Raw genomic sequence first — 24,533 nt, 5'->3', positions numbered from 1 at the left:
GACGGGAACTCGCGGTGGGCACGCGCGCGCGGGCTGCCGTCCGCGGCCGGACACGAGGCCGGGCGCCGCGCGCTGGAGGAGGTGGTGCGGCTCTCCCGCGCCTGGGGCGTCCGCGCGCTCACCGCCTTCGCCTTCTCCCATGAGAACTGGAGCCGGCCCAAGGTATGCTTCCTGCCCCCGCGCGCCGTCGCCTTCTTTGTCACCGACGAGCTTGGCGGTTCTCTTTGCCAATTCGCAGGTGGAGGTGGAATTCTTGATGGGGCAGTTTGAGCGAGCGATCCGCGAAAGCGTAGCTGAATTTTTGAGGTATGCATTTGCGCCGTCAGATAATAGCCTCACACTTACTGCCGGCAGATGCATTCCTCAAAAATGCATCTGACGGCACAAATGCCGGTTTCTCTTCAGAAGACCGCGAGAGAAGCCGAGGAGGCCACACGGAACAACTCGCGGCTCGACCTGACACTGGCAATCAGTTACAGCGGGCGGAGGGACATGGTGCAAGCATGGCGGAACCTCGCTCAGAAGGTGCACGACAAGCTGCTGAAGTCGGAGGACATAGACGAGTCGCTGTTCGCCGATGAGCTCGAGACGAGCCATGCCAACGAGCTCCCTGATTACCCCGACCTGCTCATGAGAACCAGCGGCGAGCTGCGGCTGAGCAACTTCCTGCTGTGGCAGTCGGCGTACGCGTAGCTCTTCTTTACGGACACGCTGTGGCCCGACTTCGGAGAGGCCGACTGCCTCGAGGCACTGGTATCCTTCCAGAGCAGAGACAGGCGGTTCGGGGTAAGGAAATTGTAGCGCTGAGGCAGGCAGCGCCATGTGGAAGGCGTGCTTGAACCGTCAATAGCAGGTAAGCGTTGGTCAGTGGATGATGATGGGTTTGGGGCCCATGGTATTAGCATGACGCGGCGGTGTTTGCTACAACTCACAAATGGTGCTGGGGACTCCTAGAGACCAACATCCGTAGATGGCCGTTTATTAGTGGTGGTATGCAGTCAATTAATTCTTGTGAGAGTAGGAAATAAACTCAAAATGGTACGAGAGATCAAGCTGCATCTTTCATCTTGATTGAATAGATATATGATTCAGTCAGACAGCTGCTGGAGGAGCAGCAAATATATTTGATTCATGCAACCATGGTGAGCCAGGGGCTGAGATAACCTGACAGCCCGCGGTGTATGGTTTTTGCTGAAATGTCCTCTGTACGGGCTGTTAGGCAATGACAGCTACATATCCTGTCACGAAAGATTGACAATATACATAGGTATATGTACGTAGCTACATATACTTGCCGCTGCCATTGCTGCAGGTTGCGTTCTCACTCGCGACACGGGTTTCTGTAGAACAGACGAACAGTACTAGCTGCAACCACCAGCAGAGGCTGTTAATGACAGCTGAAAGCAACGGACCCATAAGTTCTACAAGGTAGTTTAATGTGGCAGATAATGTGCTTACTGTATCATCAAAATTTTGTTTTACAAAAAAAAGTCTATATCGTTAATTCTAGCCATGATTTACTAAAACTTGTTTGGTTCCCATACAACTATAGTTAATTGCTAAAAAATTAGCAAAGACTCTATTCGGACCCTCGGCTAATGGATAGATCAACTCGTATTTTACTTGCCACCCAACTAAAAAATAAGTATTGGCTGATTTCTTCCGACTAACGTAGCTAATGTTAGCTAAGCGAATTCAAACGAAATGAAAACCAACTAATCATATGGGGTAGTGGGCGTGGCCATTGGGGCGGTGGACAGAAGAACACGAGGGATGGGGATAGAGTCCACCGTTGACTTTAGTGTTTTGCGGCTATGTTAAGGATAACATATTTCGTCATCGACGATATGGCCCTTCGCAATATTAAATCTTTCATTGATGTCCTCTTCACCCTGATGGCTATGTCTTTTTAGCATCACAAACCAGAGTACCTGACCCCCGTAGCCCGCACGATAATTCAGGGCCGCGCCGCATTGCTGCTGTTTGTGTTGTCGTGAGTACAAAAACGTTGTCCGAAATGACTATCTTTGAACGGTTGAATCCACTTTCACTCACGAATCACACGCGACACGCACCCACAGCCATGCCCCAGACTGCCAGACGTGCCAAATCAGCAGGAAACGGAATCATCCCGGACTCCCGGTGCTCCCACACGCGGCGCACCGAGCCAGACGCGACACGGAAAGATAGTCACGGTCACTGACGCGCCGGCTCCAGCCTCGGTTCGGGACTCGACTTGGTCGGCTGGTCCGCGCGTCCGCAGCCAGACCGGTGACCGGACCGAACTATCGGAACCATCCACCCCGCCGCCCGGTCCCAAAGTTCTATATAAACGCAGCCGAGCCCCCCTCCTGCAATCTCCCTTCTCCGCCCCCTCATTCCCCAAACACCAAAACCCGCGGCTCCGCGTCTCCGCCGAAGCGGGAGGCGGGCGGGGGCAATCTCCTGTTCCCGCTGCGTGAAATTACACTCCCCCTCCCTCTCTTTTCTCACTCCGATTCCCCACTCGCGATGGCCGCGCCTCGACCCCCGCCGCCGGGGGCACTGGGAGGCGGGGTCGGTGGCAGCGGTGGCGCCGCCCCCGCCGCCGGGGCGCCCGCCGGAGTCAGCATGCGGATGTTCCACGGCGAGGTGTACCTCGGCGAGATGGAGGTATTCCCGATGAAGCAGGGGGGCGAGGGAGGCCTCCCGTTCCCGAGCAACGAGATCCGCGTTAGCCACCTCTCACCGGCGAGCGAGAGGTGCCCGCCCCTCGCCATCCTGCAGACCATCGCGCCCTTCTCCGTGCGATGCAAGCTGCAGACCAAGCTGACGCCTCCCAACCCGAGCCTCCAGCGCTTGTATCTCACTTGTTTCAACGAGTTCAAGGTTTGTCCCCAATTGTTTTTGGACAACCGCGAATATGTGGTTTTGTCGTCATGTGACTGTAGTTTCTATGCTCATTTGAAATCGAAGGAGTATACATATTTAAGAGCGTGACCTCTTAGGAATATCTATTCACTGTATTTGTAATTCGTCGAACAAGTATCAGGAGTTAGCATTTTGCACATTTCATTCTGGGTTATCATAGGTGTCTTGGCTCGATGTGCTTATATCATTGCCATATTCATTTGAAGTCGAAGCGGAAAACGTAACTTACTGAGGTGGTACTTGTACTTCGTGAGACAAGTTTCATATGCTGAAGCATTGTGTACATTTCATTTCGGGTCTTTCATGGGTTGTAAGTTCCATGTAGTTAGATTCAGGGACTGTTTCTTCTTGATAGGACTTTACACAGAACATTAAGATTTGTATAACACGTTCTCTCATTTGTCTGTGTAGAGCGCTGTGGTAGTAGTTGGGGATGAGGAGCTGCACCTGGTGGCAATGCCGACCAAATCAGGGAAGGTGCCATGCTTTTGGTGCTGCTCAGCACGCTCTGGGCTCTATGCAGCGTCCGTTGGCATGCTCAACTTGCGCTGTCTTGCCATTGTGTTTGATCTTGATGAGACCCTTATCGTTGCTAACACTATGAAGTCCTTTGAGGATCGGATTGAGATGCTTTCCCGCAGAATGGATGTCGAAGATGATCCTTACAGAATAGCAGGGATGTCTGCAGAAATCAAACGGTATATTGAGGACAAAGAGCTTCTCAAAGAATTCATTGACACCGATACAGTTACGGACAATGGCAAAATAGTTGGAACCCAGAAAGAGGAGGTTCAACCTATGTCTGGTGGTCAGGAGCGTGTTCTTCGTCCAGTTATCAGACTGCCTGACAGGAATGCAATTTTGACTCGCATCAATCCAGAGGTATGTTTCAATTAGTAGAATGAATTCCATGATATTGTTGTTGGCTTTTTGTGGGCTGCAATAGAGCCTTGTCTACTTTGGGGACATGATTTATTGACCCTACTAAGCTTTTCGAGATTTAATACAAAACTATTGGACTGAGGCACTCAGCATAAATTCTTTTATATTTGGAAGGTGACAATTTTGGATATCTAGAGATTTAATTCTTTCATTTAACTTACTGTTCTGTGATTACTCTACCTTTTTCATGCTTAGTATCATCTTACCCATTTACATGATATATTCTTTTCAGATTCGTGATACCAGTGTTTTCGTAAAGCTAAGGCCTGCTTGGGAAGAATTGAGGAGTTACCTAACTGCAAAAGGACGAAAAAGATTTGAGGTTTATGTATGTACAATGGCTGAGAGAGATTATGCTCTTGAAATGTGGAGACTTCTTGATCCAGAAGGCAACTTAATAAGTCCACAACAGCTCTCAGAACGCGTAAATTGTGTAAAGTCAGGCAAGTGAACTTGTTTCAACTATTGTGCAATGATTTCCTGTATCTGTTTTGTTTCGTTTATCCTGACAAACTCACCAGCAACACCTTTTTGCCATAAACTTTATATTCCAAATGTTCTTTTTGTTTTTGCTTTTCTTTCCTAATATTACGATGCCCTCCTTTTATTGGAACATATTGTCATTATGCATACACTTATGAGTAAGGTATTTAGCTCCATTTTATCTATACAGCATCCTTTGTATTCCTAAATAACTTGTTCCCAGTGGAACTGCTGTAATATATGTAGTAATATATAGGAGTAAATGAAATAGCGTACAGTGTGGTTGGATGGAACAGTGCACAACCTTCCTATCACTCTGGTTTCATCTTCCTCCAGAATTTTTCTGGGTTAACCATCTATTGCATCCTTTCTCTTTATTGCATCGCAGGTTCCAGAAAGTCCCTGCAGAATGTTTTCCGAGACAGAGGATGCCATCCAAAGATGGCCATGGTAATTGATGACCGACTTAATGTTTGGGATGATAAAGATCAACACAGAGTTCATGTTGTCCCTGCATATACTCCATACTATGCTCCACAGGCAGAGGTACTTATTATTTAATTACTGTGTATTTTGTGTTGAACATATACCCATTATGGAATGATATGTGTGTTTTCTATAAATTTTAGATGGCCAATGCTGTTCCAGTTCTATGTGTTGCAAGGAATGTTGCTTGCAATGTTCGTGGTGGGTTTTTCAGGTTGGTAAATGTGTGTAATGAAATTTCTGTATTGTAATTATATATTTCTTACTTCTTCAATACTGGGCATGTTTTTCTTCTTCGTGCAGAGAGTTTGATGAGAATCTTCTGAGGAAAGTGTTTGAACTATACTATGAAAATGGGTTACTGGATCTTCCATATGCTCCAGATGTTGGTGACTATTTAGTCTGCGAGGTATTAATATTCTGGATATGTTCTCCCTCCAGTTTATTTTTTCTGAAATTTTATGCTACCTTCTAATTTCTCTACAGGAGACCAATTTTGTACCAGGCAACAAAGATCAGGCTCCTATACCTGAGGGCATGAGGGGAACTGAAGTAGAGAAGAGATTAAATGGGCAGGTGAATTTTTATATCTTCGTGTTACTTGGATCTAATTAGCGGATGCAGGCTAATAGTGCCCTATTTCCTTTGGAATATATTAGCAAGCACTGTTTAAATGGCAACATATGGTTCATGCAGTCTGCTTTTAGCCACTTATAACTATATGCCTTTTTATTTACTACATTGCTCTTCTTGAGAATGGATCTGCACCTCTACAAAGTTTAGGGCCCCAAGTACTCTAGTCTGTTCACTTGACTAATTGTTGTTATTAATCTCGTAACGTTCGAAATAAACTCAAGAGGATGAGTTTTCAATTATTTTCCTTATCAGTCATATCGGTGGGAGCAAAGGGAAGGACAGCAAATGTCATCCTTAACCCGTTCACCAGGTACCTCTCAATTTCATAAATTTGGTTAGCTATCTTTTGGTTTCTCTTTCTGGCAATTCCTGTTACCTTTTATGTTTATATTAGGCATCTCCAGATATATTTATTTTGTCTATTAGCTCAAAAAATTCCACTGATTGGATTCTTGTGTTTATTTGCTAAGAGGATTTGGCTTTTTTTCTGCCATTTTCCTTTATCAAAGAAATGTTACTGTGTTATTCATGGTGAACTTTATCTTGAGCCATTTGGCATGAGAAGAAATTTTCTTGTCTGATGCTTGATAGAACATTGCACTTGGTTCGTATTTACTTAATATTATTAATGGTCTGTTCTCTTTTGTCACTGGCCATGCTTTGAACATATGAAGGAATTGTGCTGCTCTTTCATTTACCCCCATTACCCCATGATTTGTTATTCATTTTTTAAATCAGTACTAAGACTTTTATCCAAGGCTGTCTGGATCTCAGATCCTATTTTTATTATCTCACTAGCAAACATACCCATACTTTGCAACAGGATGTTCAGCTTGTTGCGTGGTTACCTAGATGACTTGCGGCTTGGAGATTTATTTAGCTATATCGCGTCATGCGTTTCAATTCGTCTGGGAATCGAACTCCGTACTATGCCTGGACCCATGTTGATCTAACTCGTATGGGTACGAGATGTTTAGAGATTTATCAATGTCGTGTCATGCGTTCCAAGTTCCAATTTGTTTTGGCATTGGACTTTGCATCATGCCCAAACACTTAACTCGTACGGGTATGGGAGAGAGTAGCCGACCATGGAAACATTTCGTATTCCAATTCATTTCAGAATTGGACCCCATACCGTGCTTGGACACACTACTCTAACTTGTACCGTGCTTGGACACACTACTCTAACTTGTACATGCATGGAAGAGATTTAGTCGATCTGTTCCCCATCAGACAGCTGTGAGCGATGAATGATGAAGAAACCTTTTGCTCTTTAATATTAGGGATAGATATGTAATTACGAGATACCATATTCTCCAGTCCTGACTTGGTGGACCATATGGCCTTTCTCATTTGAGGCCAGTTATCATATGATCTTAATAATGCCATCCTGAATGCATTCCTGCCTAGGATTCTTATTCCTGACAACCTTGCATATGCTGTATAAGAATCAACACCTGGTGGCTTAACTCACTGGAATCTTCGGTCTAGATGACGAGGGAATGCCTATCCGAGGTATTGGAGGAGTTAGGACTATCCAGCCAAATGGGGGATCACTAGCAATAACCCCCTCGGTATATGTCACAGTGTTGCAAGAAATCGGGCGGCTATGTGACTCCAAGGTATTCGCATCTTATTGTTTTAGCTTATATTTGTTTTCCTATTTGGCCTTGAAGTAATCCTAAACCCTTTCTCGTACAGGTGGAATTCAGATCTACTGTGAGCAATGGCAAAAGTATGCTATTTTCTGTAGAGGTTAGTATTTTGAATTTGTGACTTATCAGTATTTATAGTATATATTCTCTTGTCAACAATTGTATCCATTTTGAATTGAAAGAGCTATGTTAGCGTACCGCCTGAGTGCACATCAACAACATCTTCATTCTAGAAGTTTTGTTTTGTGGTGATTGGTAAAATATTTCACACTTGAAAAAGCATGTAGCCTCAGTGTCTACAGCTGCTCTAGATGTAACAAGGCTTGAAAGCAGTAAAGCTGCTATAGGTTAAATTTATGTGGTAGCTTAGTTATGCATTTTTAGGTTCAGAGTAAAATGCACTCAAGGTCCTTAACTTTGCCCGGATTTGCACATAGGTACATAAACTCTCAAAGAGAGGATTATAGGTCCTTCAACATTTTGAGTGCGCTCGATATGCACCTGGTTTTCGCTTGGAGTGAACCACCTAAAAGGTTTAACGACCTAAATCCTCATTTTGAGAGCTTATGGGCCTAGGTGAGAATCCAAGAAAAGTTTAAGGTCTCCAGGTGCATTTTACTCTTAGATTTATATTGGGATACTACCAAATTTTTGCTTAATCATTTCACATTCACCTTATCTATTTTGTGTTCCAGGTTCTGTTTAGTAATGAAAAAATTGGAATAGGAATCGGAAAAACAAGAGATGAAGCTCAAGTTCAAGCTGCTGAAAAAGCTCTCCAAAATTTGGAGAGTGAGTATATATCCTCTACATCTTGTGTACACCAGGCTTTGCTATGTACTTAAAAAGTTACTTGTAAGTTGTAATAGATACACCTGAGCAACCGAGCATCCTGGAAGCACTAAAATGCTTTCATGTAGTTTTATAGACAACGTCCTTTTAAGTGTCGGTAAACTATCTGAAGATGATCTGTAAATGCTTTACTATCATTGTGTTTTATGTTTTGGCAGCCTATGATTTTTCATGCGATGGATCAGTTTTCATCTTGGCTTATCTATTGGGTTTTTAGATTTTGTCAATTGGTACTGTTTGTCAGACTAGCTGTAGGCACATAACATAAGCTGGTTATATCATGTCTGATTAATGGGCACACAGATCACCTTGTCCACGGAAATGCAAACCAAATATTACAGCTGGGTCCCCATTGCAGTGTGAAATTTCTGGTGGCAGTTAGCATCAATAAGAATAGCAGCTGACCGGGAGTGCTTAATAACGCAGTATATTTGAAATAACTCATTCACTAATTTGCATACTTCTCAATACCACTCTGGTGGACGTTCCAGTAATAGATGTTACTCCTAGGAATCTGGAAACAGCACTTCATTCAATATCCTCTTAAGAAATTTTATTTGAAAAGTAAAGTAACTTGTGGGTAGGTTTTCTTCACTGTCCGCCTAAACGGTTGTTTAGCCTGTTTAAACCCATTTAAATGCTATACTGCTGTCCACCATTTATGTTTAATTGACCGTTATCCTGTTAGCCATTTTGCCTGTTAATTGATCGTTTAGCCTGAATAATGACTAAACAGTAGGTGACCGACCGTTACCATTTACTGTTTAGGAAAACACTGGTTTCTTAGAAACAGAGGATAACTCTTTTACATCGAAAGAACAATCGATCATTCTTTACTGGGCATGTTTGGGAGTTTTCAGCTTTTCCTTACTATCTGTGTACAAGTTTGTAAATAATAATAAGCTTACTTACCTTTGTGAACTCCTTTCCAAATTTTTCTTGTTTGAGAGCACTTGGCGGCTAGTTTTATGTGCACTAATAACTTAGTGGATTGAATTGCAGGCAGTTATTTGTCATCTGTTGCTCCAGTTGCCGGAGTTCCTAAGAAAGATTCAAGGAAGTCCCCGGGGAGTGGTAATGGCTTTCTGGAGGACACTCCTTGTTCAGACAATGATATCTCTATGCGAGAACCTTCCTTAAGTACATTGAAACTGGATGATTCAAATAATATGGATAAGTTGTCGTCTATTATGAGTCTTATTAGAGAACATGTAAGAGACTATGTTGCACTTGCCATTATTTTTGTCCGTATACTATTTTGATGCGCTGTACCTTTTTTTTTCCAAATTTTGTTTCCTTCATTAAATGTTAATTTGCATCTAATATTGTAGTGCTTGGAGGACCAACATGTAGTATTTCGAGATCGAGTCCAGAATTCTAGCCCAGCCAGAAATGAAGAATATCATTTCCAGGTTAGTTACTGTTCATGCTTAATTTTTTCTTAAACCTGATAGTTCTGGGCCTTGTGGCCACCTTATATTGTAATGTGTTAAGGTGTTGTAGTTCTAAACTTGAAAACACAAATTTGAGTCGCACCTGTGACTGTTACTAGCTTTTGTCTCTACTGCTTATAAGTTATAAGTGTATGAACAAATATAAGAGCAGCCAGGTTTTGCTAATTGAAAAACAGTTGTTGTTTTTTTCTTCAAAAGATGACACAACCTAACCATTATTGGGAACTGGCTGGCTACCACCTGTTTTCTTGACTATTGACGGCTGTTCAGAATTTAATATTTGCATTCAAATTTAACTTGCCGGCAGTTTTTAAGAAACTGATCTGATTTGGATGGCTTGGCCCCAGCACCTTTTGCTGGCTTGTTAATCAGCCGCTATATTCTCTTTTTGAAGGTTGAACTAGCAGGATTGATTCTCGGGAGGGGTGTTGGTTCGGACAGAGAAGCTGCGAAGCTTCTGGTAATGTGTTTTCTAGTGCTTCCCTTTTTAAAATCTTGTATATCTGCATTCATTGCCACATTAAATTGTTTTTTTTTGCATCTGGAAGTGCACTAAATTTTATGCAGATGGGATCACAGTTCAGAATTGCATTGGTAACCAACCAACAACTATCCGGTCTAGAGGAGATTAGTACACAGGTTTAGGTGAAAGTAGTCTTCTGTTACTGTATGTAAACCGTTATCAAAATGGGGAAACAAAGTTAGATAGAATTGTGAACATATTATGTACCTTTTTTTAGAATTGAAATTCATTTTCACCTAAGTAGTAATGAATTTCAAATTGTTTCCATATTCTACATGCACTTCTGCAGGTAATTGATTACCCAAATCATTACTAACTGGAAAAGCAAAAATAAATTGAGTGGACTGTCTAACGTGCTGCATTCATTATTCAAAAGAATGTGCTATTTTGTTCTGGCAAAAACTCAGCATGGTACAGTTTTATAGGACTCGAGATCTCAAATTTGATATAGAGTCATGACAAGTTCTCAAACTTACTTTCACGTTTCTATTGGGAGATGGTTGTCTCTTTACATGTCAAAACAATTAGCCTTGAAAATTTCTCTGCACTAGGTCATTTCTTGGGTGCCCAAACCAAAACTTCAGATGTGGAAAATGGGAACAAATTATGCATATGATTTACAAAGAAACAAATTATACCTGCAGAGCAGCAATGGAAAGATTACTTTCATCCGCGCTTGTATCTTTGGAAACAAATTACTGCAGCATGGTTTAAACAGTAATCGTTTCAACTGAAAATTTAATCAAAATAAGAAATCTCATTTGAGCAGTTTGTTCAGGGTTTATGCCATGCCAGTTACCAGTCAAATTGGCTACTTGACCCATAGTGGAATGTATAGTCTTGCGGGACACCTTCAAACGATGATGCATGCTATATGTGTTTCTTTCCTCTGAAAAATATAGTATTCGTTAATTTACTATGTAGCTAGGATCGTGACAAATGTAATTGCCCTCAAATACACAAATAATTGTTAGCATAATTACATGGTGATATGTCACTTTGTTGCGGAAGGCTGACGGGTATCAAGCACTATATTTTACTTTTGTACTCAGTTATTCTTGTCCCACCTCTTTTGGTTGCAGGCTGCAGAAGAGGCACTGAAGACCTTAAAATCAACCACTGACCCACAAATTAAGAAGTATCTGAGACCTGTAAGGTAATAATTTGACAGTTCCACTTTTTTGCTTTTAGGATGTTCTCGCTCTTCAGTTTATTTTGTAACTTCTGTAGAGTACAGAATAGCTTGAATTTGTTTATTATTGTGGTGTATTTTGTATCCTTCGTAGAAAATCGTCATATTTGGACATTTTGGGTGGAATATTAAATGTTTATCGTGTGGTCAGTCTTACAGTTTCCTTTTGTCCTGTCTATTTCAGATGCAATGGCTGATTTCCTTCCATGCTCTGAGCTCCACAACCAAATGAGTTTAATATTCAAGAAGGATGGAATGTGAGGGCAACAGCTCATTTCACTGTTACAGATATTGATTTCGCAGAAGTGCATCACCCTTTCTGTGAGTATGGTTGGCATCTCACTTCGAGCACATGATGTGTGTCAAACTGTAAGCACATGTCTTGTTCTGGAAAGCCTGGCTTTGAAGGTGGTAACATAGAGAGCGGAGATGGTGCTTTATGGATTCTTTTGACCATCTTCATCAAAGAATCTTCCCATGTACAACTTGTTCCCATACAAGTATGGATGTTCTGTCTTGTTTAGGATAGTGCATAGTTGGCTGTAAACAAGTAGGAGAGTAGATGTGGATCTAAAATTCTAAACTGTTCTGAAGGGTGTGGTGACTCATTATTAACAGTTATGGATCGTTAAAAATGGAATGCTTGTACCAGTTGTCATGTTTACATGTCTATTATAAATGGTGCTAAATCTTTTACAAACTTAGTTCAACCATGAATACATTTTCATTCGAGTGCTAATATTTGTTGAGTAATACACTCACATCTATTCCTCTTTTGGAGTTACCACCACAGATTCGACTTCTCATGGAACTGAGATTTGCCATATTGTACAGATGGGAGTCTGCCTTCACAACAAGTGGATAAGAAGTGGATGATTCTCACCTTATTAGTCACTATTTCTAAACTTAACATACTTGCAGTACTAGTTACTTATCTCCTAGTAATTGCTATATGCAACACAGTGCAGGGGAAGACGGCTGATGTTTGCTGCTGTTACTGGAGTTTCAGTTACAATCCTCAGTGCTGACGTTTCTTTCAGCGTAGAAATGTGATTTGAAGGCATAGGTGATTCCTTCAAAACAGCAGGTTTGCAACATATACACGACGGTTGCTGAAGCTGAATATCATGTTCTTGTTGTGCCGATCTGGAAACCAAGGATCCGGAGCATCTGCTGCATGGCTTTCCCGGCCCAGGCCAAGTCGTTCTCAAATATACTTGTCGGCCTATTCGGCAGCAGATCACCTCCCTGATACAAGGTAGTGTCGTCGTCGTTGCCATTGCCAGCATAATCATCGGCAGAAGGGGTGCCGTTTTGTTCTCCGGGGACCTCTTCAAGAATCGTCTGGTGTTTGTCCACCATCAGCTGATTCAGAAAAGAGAAGAATTGTCAGGTATATATGCTTCTATACGGAACAAGATGTGGTGCCGGGGTTGTGGTTACCTGTGGTTGGTCCGTTCCATTGGCTGCTACCATTTCCCCCTGCAGAGGAGCATCTGCAACCACCGCAGCCGACCTGTCGGTCTCCAGATTCTGATGCTTTTGGGGATTATCTGCCGTATCTACCGGCGTTGCGCCATTTGTTCCTGCAAGATCCTCGGAAAACATCACATCTTCTTCCCCGATGGAGAGCTCTTCCTCCTCTGATACTTTCTGTTTGTTGCCGTGATCCCAGTCTTCGTGGACAACCATGGTGTTTGGGGTTTCAGTAATTTGCAGAGTTCTGTTAGTGCCATGCTGCCAACGGACATGCCCCGAGGCATCTCGCAGCAGGAACTTGAACTCGATCGACCTGTTCGCCGGTAAATCCTGGTCAGACAAACGATCGAGTCAGACTCACATGGGCAGGGTCGCTGAAGGAACGCACTTACACACGACCTGGGAGCTCACCGTCGTCACCGTCCAGACGTGGCCTTCTGACCAAACCAAGGCGATCGCCTTAGCTGGATCCCAAAGTCCGAGCGCCGCGTCGTCGCCGACGACGAGGAACTGCTGGCCAAAGGCGCACTGCTTCCTCAGCACGAACTTGACGCTCACTGTCCTGGCCTCAGGAACTGGCAGGGTCAGATTCGCGAGACGTGCCAACGTTAGTTTAGTGTTTTTTGTCGTCCGTATAAACCACACCACTGACATGAACCTATTGTTCTTAAACGGCTATTCGCACGACCACTGGGAGTAGAGCTCATACCGTCAGCAATAGCAGCAGCGGGAGGCAGTAGGTTTTCGGCCGAAACTAGCGAGTCCAGATCATCATCCTCACCCACCTGCACCAAAATCAATGGACTTCATATAGTTGTGTGAATCTGTGATCGCGAATTCGCGATCGAAGCTTCTGGTAACAAGCCAACGACCTACGGCAAGACGACATCGGATTACCTCCAGCGCCACGGCCTCCTCGCCCAGGGATTGCGGCGGGAGTGGCTCCACGACCCCAACCTCCAGCACCACGGCCTCCTCGACCAGGGTTTGCGCCGGGAGTGGCTCCCCGACCCCGAGCGACGCGACGAGCAGCCTTCTTCGAGCGGCGGACGGGGCGGGGCCGACGGCAACGCCGTGTTCCCACGCCCGCCTGCGCGCCCTGCTGCCAGGACGGGCCCGCGCTAGCAGCCCGGCGCGGCACGCCACGGCCGCGATTTCCATCGGTTTCGAGCTCGGCGGATGCATGGTGGTGGTGGCTGCCAGCCTACACGGAAAGAGGCGGCGTGCCGTGCCGTGCCGGGTCGTCGTCAGCTGCGCAGTGCCAGTGTGCCTCCGCAGGCGGGCTGCGGGCGGCCACTGCGCTTTGGCCACTTCTGGAGTGGTTTTACGTGTGTGGCAGTGACGCGCCGATCGCGGGGTGTCTGTCAAGCTGTGTGGCTGTGTGGTCGTGGTGACTGTGGCAGTTAGCTCGTCGCCGGGGCCCTGCCCTCCTGCTCCTGGTCTCGCGCGTCAGGATCCGCGCGCGCGGGGGTTTCGTTTCGTGCCCGTCTGCTCCCGCCGTTCGTTGCGTCTGACAACTATGATTCACGCCCTGTTTAGTTCCACACTAAATTTTTAAAAAGTGCTATAGTACCTATCACATCGAATGTTTGCGGCCTGTGCATGGAGCATTAAATGTAGACGAAAAAAACTAATTGCACAGTTTGGTGGGAAATTGCGAGACGAACGTTTTGAGCCTAATTAGTCCATGATTGAACACTAATTGTCAAATAAAAACGAAAGTGCTACAATAGCCCCAAATTCCAACTTCCTGAAACTAAACACGTGCTCATTCGCTCCACAACACGGCGGTGCCCACCAGCAACGGACGGTCCTGGCTTCCTGTCCCAGACGAAACGAAAGTGATACATTGCCGATATTGATTGGGTGAGGACGTCCGGCCGATCTACGCGCGTCCGGACGCATCCTCGCTGGGCCTGTGGACGGGCGGCCAAGGCACCAGGGAACAGTTTTCCCCACTCCTCGCTCACTCTGAATCAGCACCTCACCAGACCGCGGTCGCGGCCGCATCCACCTCGCTGTCCGTGGACTCCACCGCGCGGCGCGGCGCCTCCACCGCGCCATCCACTCGCCGAGGCGGCCTCCATTGCGCCGCCGGCCTGGCCCGCACCGCAAGCCTGCCCCGCTCGCCGCGGCGTCTGCCTACAACGGCCGGTCCACCGTGCCGCTCCACTCCGCCTCGACAGTCGCTGACCGTTTCCACAGTGTCATCCTACCGTCATGACGACCATAGCACGGCCCGCCTTCACAGGGATTGCGACGGTTGCCTGTCACCCCAACCCTAACTGTCCAGGTACCATGCCGGTTGCCTGCCTCTCGCCCGCTCCTCCACCGCGACCAAACGCCGGTTGCGAGTGATGTACACGAGATCAGGCAGGGATGTGTCGCCCGTCAGGGCCAACTCGCCCAGCAGCAGCGACGAGGAGGTAGATGCTGGGCGAGGACGTGGTCGCGGGCGTCTGGCAGCGAGGAGCCGAGGAAGGTCCCCAACAGCAAGGCACGAGGGGGTCTGGCCACGAGCAAGGTCCCCAACCACAAGGCAGGCCAAGCATCTTCGAGCAAAGGACGAACCAACATCCCTGTGAAGAAATCTCCAATGAAGGAGGTCCTGAACCAGCGAGATATGGCATCGAACATGTAACTCCTGGGTACCTGAAGCATCTCATATGCACATTTTCAGAATTCGTAAATGCAACACACAGGATGATAGCGTCTTCAATGTATGTTGGTTGTGCTTGCTAGGCAGTAGATGCATATGTCCAGTGACTGCAGATATTGAAGGAATATAATTGAAATCTTGAGATCAAACATGCCATTACTCTTTATTGCATCTCCAATGGATTTTCTGTTTATCATATATGGTCACATGTATGTTAATTCCTACTGAGGCTAGTGTCAGATAGCAACTTTGAACATATTGATTCCTGCTAGGGTTAGTGTTGGATAAAAACTTTGAATATGTTTCATTATGTTGTCATGCGTTTTGTGTGTGTGTGTGTGTGTGTGTGTGTGTGTGTGTGTGTGTGTGTATATATATATATTGCAACAATCAGCTATAGGGCGTCTATATATTGGCATGTTTCATTTTTTTTAAAGAGTAAAATGCACCATAGCCCCGTTCGCTGGTCTGAAACTTGGCTGAAACTGGCTGAAAATACTGCTCTGGCTGAATTGTTGTGAGAGAAAAACACTGTTCCGACTGAAAAAAGAAACCGAACAAGCCGAATATGGAGTAAGCCGAACAGGGCCCATAGGTCCATTAACTTTTTGTCCTGTGTCACTTAGGTCCAACATCTTTCAAAGTGTAGGTTTGGGTCCTTAAACTTATTATAATGTACACCGGAGGTCCATATCCCTTCGTTTATGTTTTTATTTTACACAAACCTCCCTCTATTTTTTTTCTTTCACATGCATGCCCCTCCATGTCGGGCGCCACTGCACTACGCACCCACACCTCACATCTGCCGCCAGCAGGTGCCACCGCCATCTCTGCTCTTGCAAGTCTCAAGCACGCTCGCCTACCTACCTACCATGGGGACCATAGCCACGATGGCCTTGCTGAAACCCGCCAAGATCGTGGCACAGTCAGCGGCGTCCACCAGCGGCAGCACCGCCACCAGCAACGTCTCGCTGCACGTCCCGACACAGGCCAAGAAGACCGCGGTGGCCGTGTCGTCGTTGTCTACCACACTGGCGGCGGCCGCGGCGCTCGCGGGCGTCTTCTTCTCGTCGCTGGCGTCGTTGGACACGGCGCTGGGTGCAGCTTGTGGCGGACGTGGCGACGGACGCCGAGAGCGACAACCGCGGCCAGCTGCTGCTCTTTGTGGTGGCGCTCGCCATCGGGTGGGTGCTCTACGAGATCATGTAGCCGGCGCTGAACCAGCTGAACGGCATGCACAGCTAGGCCGTGGTTGCCGGCATGGGCCTCGGCGCCGCTACGACCGCGCTCTAGGATGTCGGCCACGCCCGAGGCCTTTCGCCACCGCGGCATAGGACCTCGCCGCGGACGACAACCGGGGCCTCCTACTGCTCCCTATTCGCCGCTGCCGGCGTGAACCGTGACAAACAAGATGCACATAGTCACCAACATTCCTCGCAGCAGACACGTCGTCAGCACCGCCCCTCACCGTCATCGGACCCTCCTCTCTCCGGCGTTGCGCGCGCACAGCTCGCAGCAGAGGCACGTACGGGTTGCGTAGCCTCGGCTTCTCCTCCCTGTCGCGTCGCGCACTTCATGTTCGCCTTGCGCAGTCTGTTGTGCCGCCGATGTCGTCGACGGCCTTGACCATGCACGCCGACCGTGGCCGACGCTACCTCGCTGTCCGACACTGCCGCTGACGCACTGCATTGATCGCCTGCACACCGAGTCAGTCAATTCGTGAATGCGATGCCATGTAAGGTTTCAAGGTACGGAGTGAACTGAATGAACTAGCTGGTGTAAGGTTTCAAGGTACGGAGTGAACTGAATGAACTAGCTAGAGTCTCAAGATCAAACGAGAGATGCTAATACTCGACCTCTCTGATCGTCCGGTGCCGGTGATAATCATGTCCATGGACGCCAACGCTCCGACACCTCCGATCTGATCCTTGCCACCGAGTTCACATGACCATGGTGCTACAACAAACCTACAACGTTTTTGTCACCACGTCCACACGACGCTCTCCACGACCGGCACGTCACAGGCTAATCCCGCTACGAGCGGCAGCGTGCATGCATGGCAACCACATGTCGGCGCTCCGAACCAAGTTCTTGGTACTGTGCTACCGTTCTCGGTTAATCCGCTGGACACATGCGTAGGGCCACACGACATGTTGAGACGACGCGGGGAGGTGAGATGTAGGGCACCAGCGCTGGCGCACGCGGCGTGGCAAGGCGGCATGCGGGCACATGGCGGCGAGCTTGAGCGCGCGGCCGGGCAGAGCAACCTACAAGGCTGATGCGCGTGGAGCCGAGCTGGCGGCGAGCTAGGGCCTACGGGGCTAGGGCATGGCCGGTGAGCCAATGAGTGCGCGCATAGGAGAGCTGGACCGCAGGAGGGATATGCTTGTGAAAGAAAAAGAAATAGAGGGAGGTTTGTGTAAAATAAAAACATAAACGAAGGGTACGGACCTCTAGTGCACATCATAAAAAGTTTAAGGACTAAAACCTGCACTTCGAAAGATGTTGGACCTAAGTGACACAGGGCAAAAAGTTAATAGACCTATGATGTATTTTACTCTTTTTTAAATGTGATGTGTTATCGGCACATCTATGATGTCCATCTGCGTGTTGGAACATGTAGCAACTTGTGTCTACTTTTTTATGCGTTATTATGAACTGTGTATCCCAATTTTTGAATTTGATTTTAATATGTTGTTTCTTTGTCTTTTTTACGTAGGAATTAATGCTCCCAAAACCAAAGGCAAAGGCAATGGCGACCCCTTCACAACAAGATTTTCAGTCCACAGGATCCGTGACCACGAGTTCAGTCAAGATCAGATAGCGTGGATTGAAGATGTTGGTTTTTGTGCTTTACTTGCCATGTCTAAGTTTTCTATCCCTGTGAAGCTCGTTGCATGGATCATGAAGCACATCGACGTTGATTTGAGAGAGTTTAGGCTCAAACATAAAGTCATTGTATTTGACAAGCAGCTTGTTTGCAACATTCTTGGTGCGCCTAGCGGAGAAGAGCCTGTTAAACTTACTTCCACCACCAATCAATATGAAGCCTTCCAGAAGATTCGTGAGCCTTTTATGGATGGATTCAAAGGGAAGTAGCCCAAGTGCATGGAGGTGTTGACTAAACCTAAGGACAATGACTCTTTTATGAGGGCACTCATGTTGCTTGCCTTAGGGTATGTACTCTGCCCAGAAACAGATAATGCAACCACCCCAAGGTACTTGTACAACTTACTGGACGTCTCTAAAATCAAATCATTTGACTAGGCTGGGCACATCCTTGATGAGTTGATGAATCAAGTCCGAAAGTACCAGACCCGTGATCCTCAAGCTAAAGGTGTTGTCGCAAGCCCCTACGTTGGCTCTTGCCTTGCTGTTTTGGCGGTATGTTCATTTTTTCCTTTCGTCTTATATTCTTTTTGTAGTCCCATTGCAATAACTTTGCTAATCTATTTTATTGGTACCACCTCATGTGTTGCAGTAGCTATCTATATATGTTTCAGTATATATGTTTCCATATACTTTAGCCCTAATTTTCTACTATTTCATCGGTACTACCTTATGTCTTGCAGTGGCTATCTATACATGTTTCATTACATGTGCTTCCATATACTGTAGCCCCAATTTCCTAATGTTGGGCCTTCATTTTTTAGACCACCTAGCGCTCGGACGCCCGACTTCAGCGCACGTCTAGACGCACCTAGCGCTCGACCGGCTTCAGTGTGTTGTCTCATTTTGATTCGAGTCGGACGCACCAAATAATAGTTCGAGTCGATCCCACCAATCCAAACAGAGCTTCACTCGCCAATCGCGACATCCCACGCTCACGGGCGGCCAGACCCTCCACCACGCCGCATCCTGTCGTGTCGCTCGTCCCCTAGCCATCCTACCTCACGCAGCCCATAATGGAGACGGGGATCCCGATCTTCTGTCAGGTGATGGTAACTATCGTTGTGGCAGAGAATGACACACCGATCCGGCTTTAGATCGAAAGATCGAACCCTGCAATCTTAGCACCACCGCTCCTCTGGTTATCAACCAAGTCACGGACCAGGTTGACCTCACTAAGAAGGCTAATCCCTGCCTGCGCAACGAAGAACACAAGCAAGAACAAGAAAGAATGCAACCAAATTACAGATGAATGATTAAACTCATGAAGTTGGGGTCTCACAAACCGAAGAACGGCGAAACTGTTTCTTGACAGAATAATCTAAGCAAAACCCTAAAACCTAAAGTAGGTGGTGGCTACTGATTATATAGCCTAAAGGACGTCCAAGGATCCCTCTTCACATCCTAAAGGTGTCCCAACACGTTACAAGGCCCAACAGCCCAAAAGAAGGTGTCGCAGCACCCTGATAGATTCTGGACACTGCCTTGTTTCAATGATTTCCATTGATTTTGAAGAGATTTTGATGTGAAACCACATGGATTGGCTTCCTTATCAAAATATCTTTTCATCCATATGTGGATCATCAAAAACGGAGTCCGGATGCATCTTGGGTGTCCATTTTATTGCAGACTGGTTCTGACGGCCGAGACAGACTCGAACTCGGATTGGACTGGGCCTCTGGCTTGGCTTGGACGTCCTTGCTGGCCTCCTAAGGTGGTGGCCAAGGAGGAGGACGTCCAAGGCCATCTCTTAGGTGTTCTCCATCTTCTTGGGGCGTGCTCTAACTTGGGCCTGGGTCCCAAGGATATCTAACAAGCCCATGACGACAGTGTAGCTCCCGCCAGAAATAGCGACAGAATATATTGGTGATTTGGAGGCCTTGCCGACGTGATATTGAGATGGGACCAGATCTATTTGAAAGCTTATCAAATAAGCTTTCCATCAAGTGCTCATTGACCTCGATCGCACTCCGGATGGATGAGTTATGGCCTTCCCAATGAGGCACTGTCGTACTGCCGACGAACCGAAAGTTCAACTTTGATGAACTTGCATGTTGAGACATATTTGTACTTACATTCAAATAGTGACATGTACATGTAGAACTAAGTGAATTATAACCAAAGCCACTATGCAAATATAGGAACGAGCGCACCTTATAATCATTGTTTGTATCTGAAGGTGCCATGTCCTCATCATCCTCCCCTTCTTGACAACAAACCGTCCTCGGTTTGAGCTTAGCTGGTGGACAAGTTGTCGGTAGTAGCCAACATTGCTCTCCTTCTTGAAATTTAACATGTTTCTTTATAACAAAACTAGGGGAACTTGACATGACAAGGTTATAGCAATTGCAATCCTTTGGTTGATCATACTTTTGCACAATATAAGGAGATTTCAGATTTGAACAAATATAGACACGATGCACCATATACTCTCCTTTACAATTATATTTTCTAATAAAATGATATGTATGTCTAGAGAACCATAGCAAATCAGCATATGCATAAAGTTTCTCCTCTAAAGAACTAAGATTACACGGAACATCAAATTCAATGTAACCCAAAGTATTTAAAGAAGACAATAATTTCAGCTCATCAACTTCACTAGCATTATGAATAATAAGTCTATTTTCAGCACAAGTGCTCATTTTTAGCACACATATAGCGTGATCATTCTTCAATGATTGCATGGGTATAACATAAATATCATCATGCAAGTCATCTTCGTCGTAAGAAACATCAAGCAAATCATCTTGTGACAAAGGTAAATCAAGCGAATGCTCCACTAAAATTTGCTCTATCATAGCATGATTGGTGGAAAAAATTCAGCACATTAAGAGAACTCTCACCTTCTGTGAGTTTAGCATCAAGGGCATTACCTTTGCTCTCATGTTCAGCAGGGGTAATAGTTGATGGTTCTGAATTTTCACATGAGGCTGTGAGCTTCTCATTTTCTATCACGTCATCCTTGCTCTTTTCTATATTGTCCTGCAAAAGGTTAGGCATAGTAGAAGGAATAACAACAAACTCTTCCTCTAAATGGTGCACCTCATCATATGAAGTCAAAATAGGAGGTGGATTAACAAAGGTTTCTCGCATAAGAAGTTTCATATCATTCCAAGTTTGAGGCTTATCAGAAGGATCTAAAGACTCCCATCAAGATAAAGCAGAATGTAGCAAAACACTAGCTGCATTTTTTTACCTTTCTCCTTGGACACATAAAGCGAGTAGCAAATATGTTATCGATGGCAATTTCCCACTCCATGTACTCATCAGCACCTATACCATCATAAGTCGGTGGATACGAACAACCTGTCATTGTTAGAAGACAGCAAAAGACAATATAAAAATATTATCCCTATCAAATGACTACGTGGTTGCAGTGGTGTCACTTTTGACAGCAAGTGGAAGCGTCTTACCAAGCTCTTACAAAGTTCTTACCAATGTAAGCAGTGGGCGGTACAACTGGCGGCTGATTCGTGATACCTATGAGGTAGTGGTACCAAGATTGCAAGAACCTTTTTTCTGTACTGATCTGAAGTATATATGTGGAGCTTGGGAGGCACAAAAAAAACAAATATATATATGTGGCACACAAGTCAGTGACAGACAGCAATATTGAATAAATGTCCAGAGCACTTGTCCTAGTTGCTGGCCTATACGTGTTCATATCACCAATTGTGATAAACAAGAGAGGAAACAAGGATAAAAGAAAACAAGTATTAAAGGTAGCAACGGATATGAACAAAGCAAAAGGTACCACAAACAATAGAGCTATTGAGTGTTCCTTATGTGCTCCTTTTCGATATCTTCTATTCTCTTTTACTATTTTTTTTCTTTTATTTTTTTGTCCAATCTTTTTTTTCTTGTTTTTGCTCTTTTGATATTTTTTTCTCAGCAAGGAGCACACAAGAATAAACCACAAAAAATTTGAGCTCAATTGAATAAAAGATGTGGTCTATAGAAAATTAGGACTGTGCTCTAAAAAACATACCAAAACTTGTGGGCCCAGAAACTCAATTTTCCTAATCGAATTTCACAAATCTAATTTTTGTGAATCCAGCTATGCTGGGATGAAATAGATCTAAAATTTTCTGGCGTTCTCCGTAGATAAAATTTTTTCCCCGTTTCGAGTTCGAATGCAAAAGTTATGACTGTTTTAAGGAAGCTGCTCGAATAAGGGTTTTAGTGGACACAAGATGCAAACCAATGGTGATACGGAATAGCAGCGGGTGGATGTATCAACACAAACTAGAAAAGAACATAATCTAAATCAGCAACAAGACTTTGACCTAGGACACAAACTCAACAAAGCGGACTCTGAAACTGAATCATGCAAAGGCTATGGCACGGATGGTTATAGGACAGGAAATAAAAGTATGGCACTGGACTATAGGACGAATACGAAACACTCAAACTAGGGAATAAAAGTGAACCTGATGGTATACCTTAGCTATAATACCATTTAATGGAGACGGGAATCCCGATCTTCCGTCAGGTGATGGTAACTATCGTTGTGGCGGAGAATGACACACCGATCCGGCTTTAGATCAAAAGATCGAACCCTGCAATCTTAGCACCACCGCTCCTCTGGTTATCAACCAAGTCATGGACCAGGTTAACCTCGCCAAGAAGGCTAATCCCTGCCTGCGCAACGAAGAACACAAGCAAGAATAAGAAAGAATGCAACCAAATTATAGATGAATGATTAAACTCACGAAGTTGGGGTCTCACAAACCGAAGAACAGCAAAACTATTTCTTGACAGAATAATCTAAGCAAAACCCCAAAATCTAAAGTAGGTGGTGGCTACTGATTATATAGCCTAAAGGACGTCCAAGGATCCCTCTTCACGTCCTAAAGGTGTCCCAACACGTTACAAGGCCCAACAGCCCAAAAGAAGGTGTCACAGCACCCTGATAGATTCTGGACACTGACTTGTTTCGATGATTCTTGTTGATTCCGAAGAGATTTTGATGTGAAACCACTTGGATTGGCTTCCTTATCAAAATATCTTTCCATCCATATGTGGATCATCAAAAACGGAGTCCGGATGCATCCTGGGTCTCCGTTTTATTACAGACTGGTCCTGATGGCCGAGGCAAACTCGAACTCGGATTGGACTGGGCCTCTAGCTTGGCTTGGACGTCCTTGCTGGCCTCCTAAGGTGGTGGCCAAGGAGGAGGACGTCCAAGGCCATCTCTTAGGTGTTCTCCATCTTCTTGGAGCGTGCTCCAACTTGGGCTTGGGTCCCAAGGATATCTAACAAGCCCATGACGACAGTGTAGCTCCCGCCAGAAATAGCGACAGAATATATTAGTGATTTGGAGGCCTGGACGACTTGATATTGAGATGGGACCAGATCTATTTGAAAGCTTATCAAACAAGCTTTCCATCAAGTGCTCATTGACCTCGATCACACTCCGGATGGATGAGTTATGGCCTTCCCAATGAGGCACTGTCGGGCTACCGACAAACCAAAAGTTGAACTTTGATGAACTTGCATGTTGAGACATATTTGTACCTACATTCAAATAGTGACATGTACATGTGGAACCAAGTGAATTATAACCAAAGCCACTATGCAAATATAGGAACGAGCGCACCTTATAATCATTGTTCGTATCTGAAGGTGCCATGTCCTCATCAGCCCATCCCCTCACCACGCCCCTCCACAGCAATCACCGCATCAAGATGTCTCATCTCCTCTCCAACGTGGAGATCCCCACGGGGCATCGTCCCCCACCGATTGTTGAGGGCTGTGAAGCAAATCTATGGTTAGAGGGACGCAAGGAGGGCTCAAGCTTCGTCTATGGCAGATTGGAGTCTCGTGTTGCAATTGCCAGGGGCAAGGAGGCGGTGGAGATGAACCCTTCTTCAAAATAGCATGTAAGATGTACATCTATGACCCCATGTCACAATTTGCTTGAGTTGTGTTGTTTCAGACTACAAATTTCTGAACATTGGCGATTTGGAACCATACTTTTACAGTAGATGCTCTATTTTACTACTAAAACATGTGTTATAATACTACTGAATCACTTACTAGATTCCACTACAACAAGAATTCTGGGTGCCTGTGTATACCATGACTAGCTGCTCTGTTTTACTACTGAAACATGTGTTATAATACTACTGAAACACTTACCAGAGTCCACTGTAACAAGAATTTTGGGTCCCTGTGTACACCATGACTAGATGCTCTATTTTACCACTACTAAAACATGTGTTACATTACTCCTAAAACACTAAACAAGATTGAACTACAACAAAAATTCTAGGTGCCTGTGTGTTCTATGATACTCCTATTTTGTAGTTTCCTCACATCTGTAACAAAATGTGAACTAAACCAAATTTGCAACACTCTAAAATGCGCA

At 45.3% G+C, this 24,533-nt stretch overlaps 2 protein-coding genes and 1 pseudogene across 4 annotated transcripts; 2 read left to right on the top strand and 1 right to left on the bottom strand.

The window, feature by feature from the left end:
• Positions 1-43: 43 nt before the first annotated feature.
• Positions 44-1,335, top strand: LOC136456878 (dehydrodolichyl diphosphate synthase 2-like; annotated as a pseudogene).
• Positions 1,336-2,365: 1,030 nt separating this feature from the next.
• Positions 2,366-11,616, top strand: LOC136456875 (RNA polymerase II C-terminal domain phosphatase-like 2). Of its 2 annotated transcripts, XM_066456862.1 has the most exons (16): positions 2,366-2,868; positions 3,322-3,792; positions 4,085-4,295; positions 4,724-4,881; positions 4,965-5,035; positions 5,125-5,230; positions 5,308-5,397; positions 5,710-5,767; positions 6,949-7,079; positions 7,159-7,212; positions 7,808-7,904; positions 8,967-9,175; positions 9,296-9,376; positions 9,813-9,878; positions 11,024-11,097; positions 11,318-11,616. In XM_066456862.1, the coding sequence occupies exons 1-16, from the start codon at positions 2,512-2,514 to the stop codon at positions 11,328-11,330; spliced, it is 2,247 nt and encodes a 748-aa protein (XP_066312959.1). In that variant the 5' UTR covers positions 2,366-2,511; the 3' UTR covers positions 11,331-11,616. The 2 variants fall into 2 exon arrangements, with proteins under 2 accessions (XP_066312959.1, XP_066312960.1); XM_066456863.1 differs by lacking the exons at positions 9,296-9,376; positions 9,813-9,878; positions 11,024-11,097; positions 11,318-11,616 and having other exon boundaries at positions 7,808-7,967; positions 8,967-9,100.
• Positions 11,617-11,993: 377 nt separating this feature from the next.
• On the bottom strand, positions 11,994-13,965 carry LOC136456876 (uncharacterized). 2 transcript variants are annotated; one of them, XM_066456865.1, is made up of 5 exons: positions 13,510-13,965; positions 13,322-13,397; positions 13,012-13,187; positions 12,577-12,942; positions 11,994-12,498 (listed from the first exon to the last, which is right to left on the bottom strand). In XM_066456865.1, exons 1-5 carry the CDS (start codon positions 13,795-13,797, stop codon positions 12,259-12,261), a joined length of 1,146 nt encoding a protein of 381 aa, XP_066312962.1. In that variant the 5' UTR covers positions 13,798-13,965; the 3' UTR covers positions 11,994-12,258. The 2 variants fall into 2 exon arrangements, with proteins under 2 accessions (XP_066312962.1, XP_066312961.1); XM_066456864.1 differs by having other exon boundaries at positions 13,024-13,187; positions 13,510-13,964.
• Positions 13,966-24,533: the final 10,568 nt, after the last annotated feature.

The sequence above is a fragment of the Miscanthus floridulus genome, chromosome 6 (genome assembly GCF_019320115.1).
Source record: "Miscanthus floridulus cultivar M001 chromosome 6, ASM1932011v1, whole genome shotgun sequence".
Classification (NCBI taxonomy): Eukaryota; Viridiplantae; Streptophyta; class Magnoliopsida; order Poales; family Poaceae; genus Miscanthus; species Miscanthus floridulus.
Note: the sequence above shows the minus strand (reverse complement) of the source record. Positions and strands in the feature narration are given on the sequence as shown.

What these genes read in the sequence shown, in the direction of transcription:
- LOC136456875 (XM_066456862.1), top strand. Translation starts at nt 2,512, where the DNA reads ATGGCCGCGCCTCGACCCCCGCCGCCGGGGGCACTGGGAGGCGGGGTC. An exon ending in GTTCGTGGTGGGTTTTTCAG is followed by an intron (nt 5,036 to 5,124) that starts GTTGGTAAATGT and finishes TTCTTCGTGCAG; the next exon opens with AGAGTTTGATGAGAATCTTC. An exon ending in ATCCTTAACCCGTTCACCAG is followed by an intron (nt 5,768 to 6,948) that starts GTACCTCTCAAT and finishes TCTTCGGTCTAG; the next exon opens with ATGACGAGGGAATGCCTATC.
- LOC136456876 (XM_066456865.1), bottom strand. Translation starts at nt 13,797, where the DNA reads ATGCATCCGCCGAGCTCGAAACCGATGGAAATCGCGGCCGTGGCGTGC. An exon ending in AGGAGGCCGTGGCGCTGGAG is followed by an intron (nt 13,398 to 13,509) that starts GTAATCCGATGT and finishes ATTTTGGTGCAG; the next exon opens with GTGGGTGAGGATGATGATCT. An exon ending in CGCTGCTGCTATTGCTGACG is followed by an intron (nt 13,188 to 13,321) that starts GTATGAGCTCTA and finishes TGACCCTGCCAG; the next exon opens with TTCCTGAGGCCAGGACAGTG.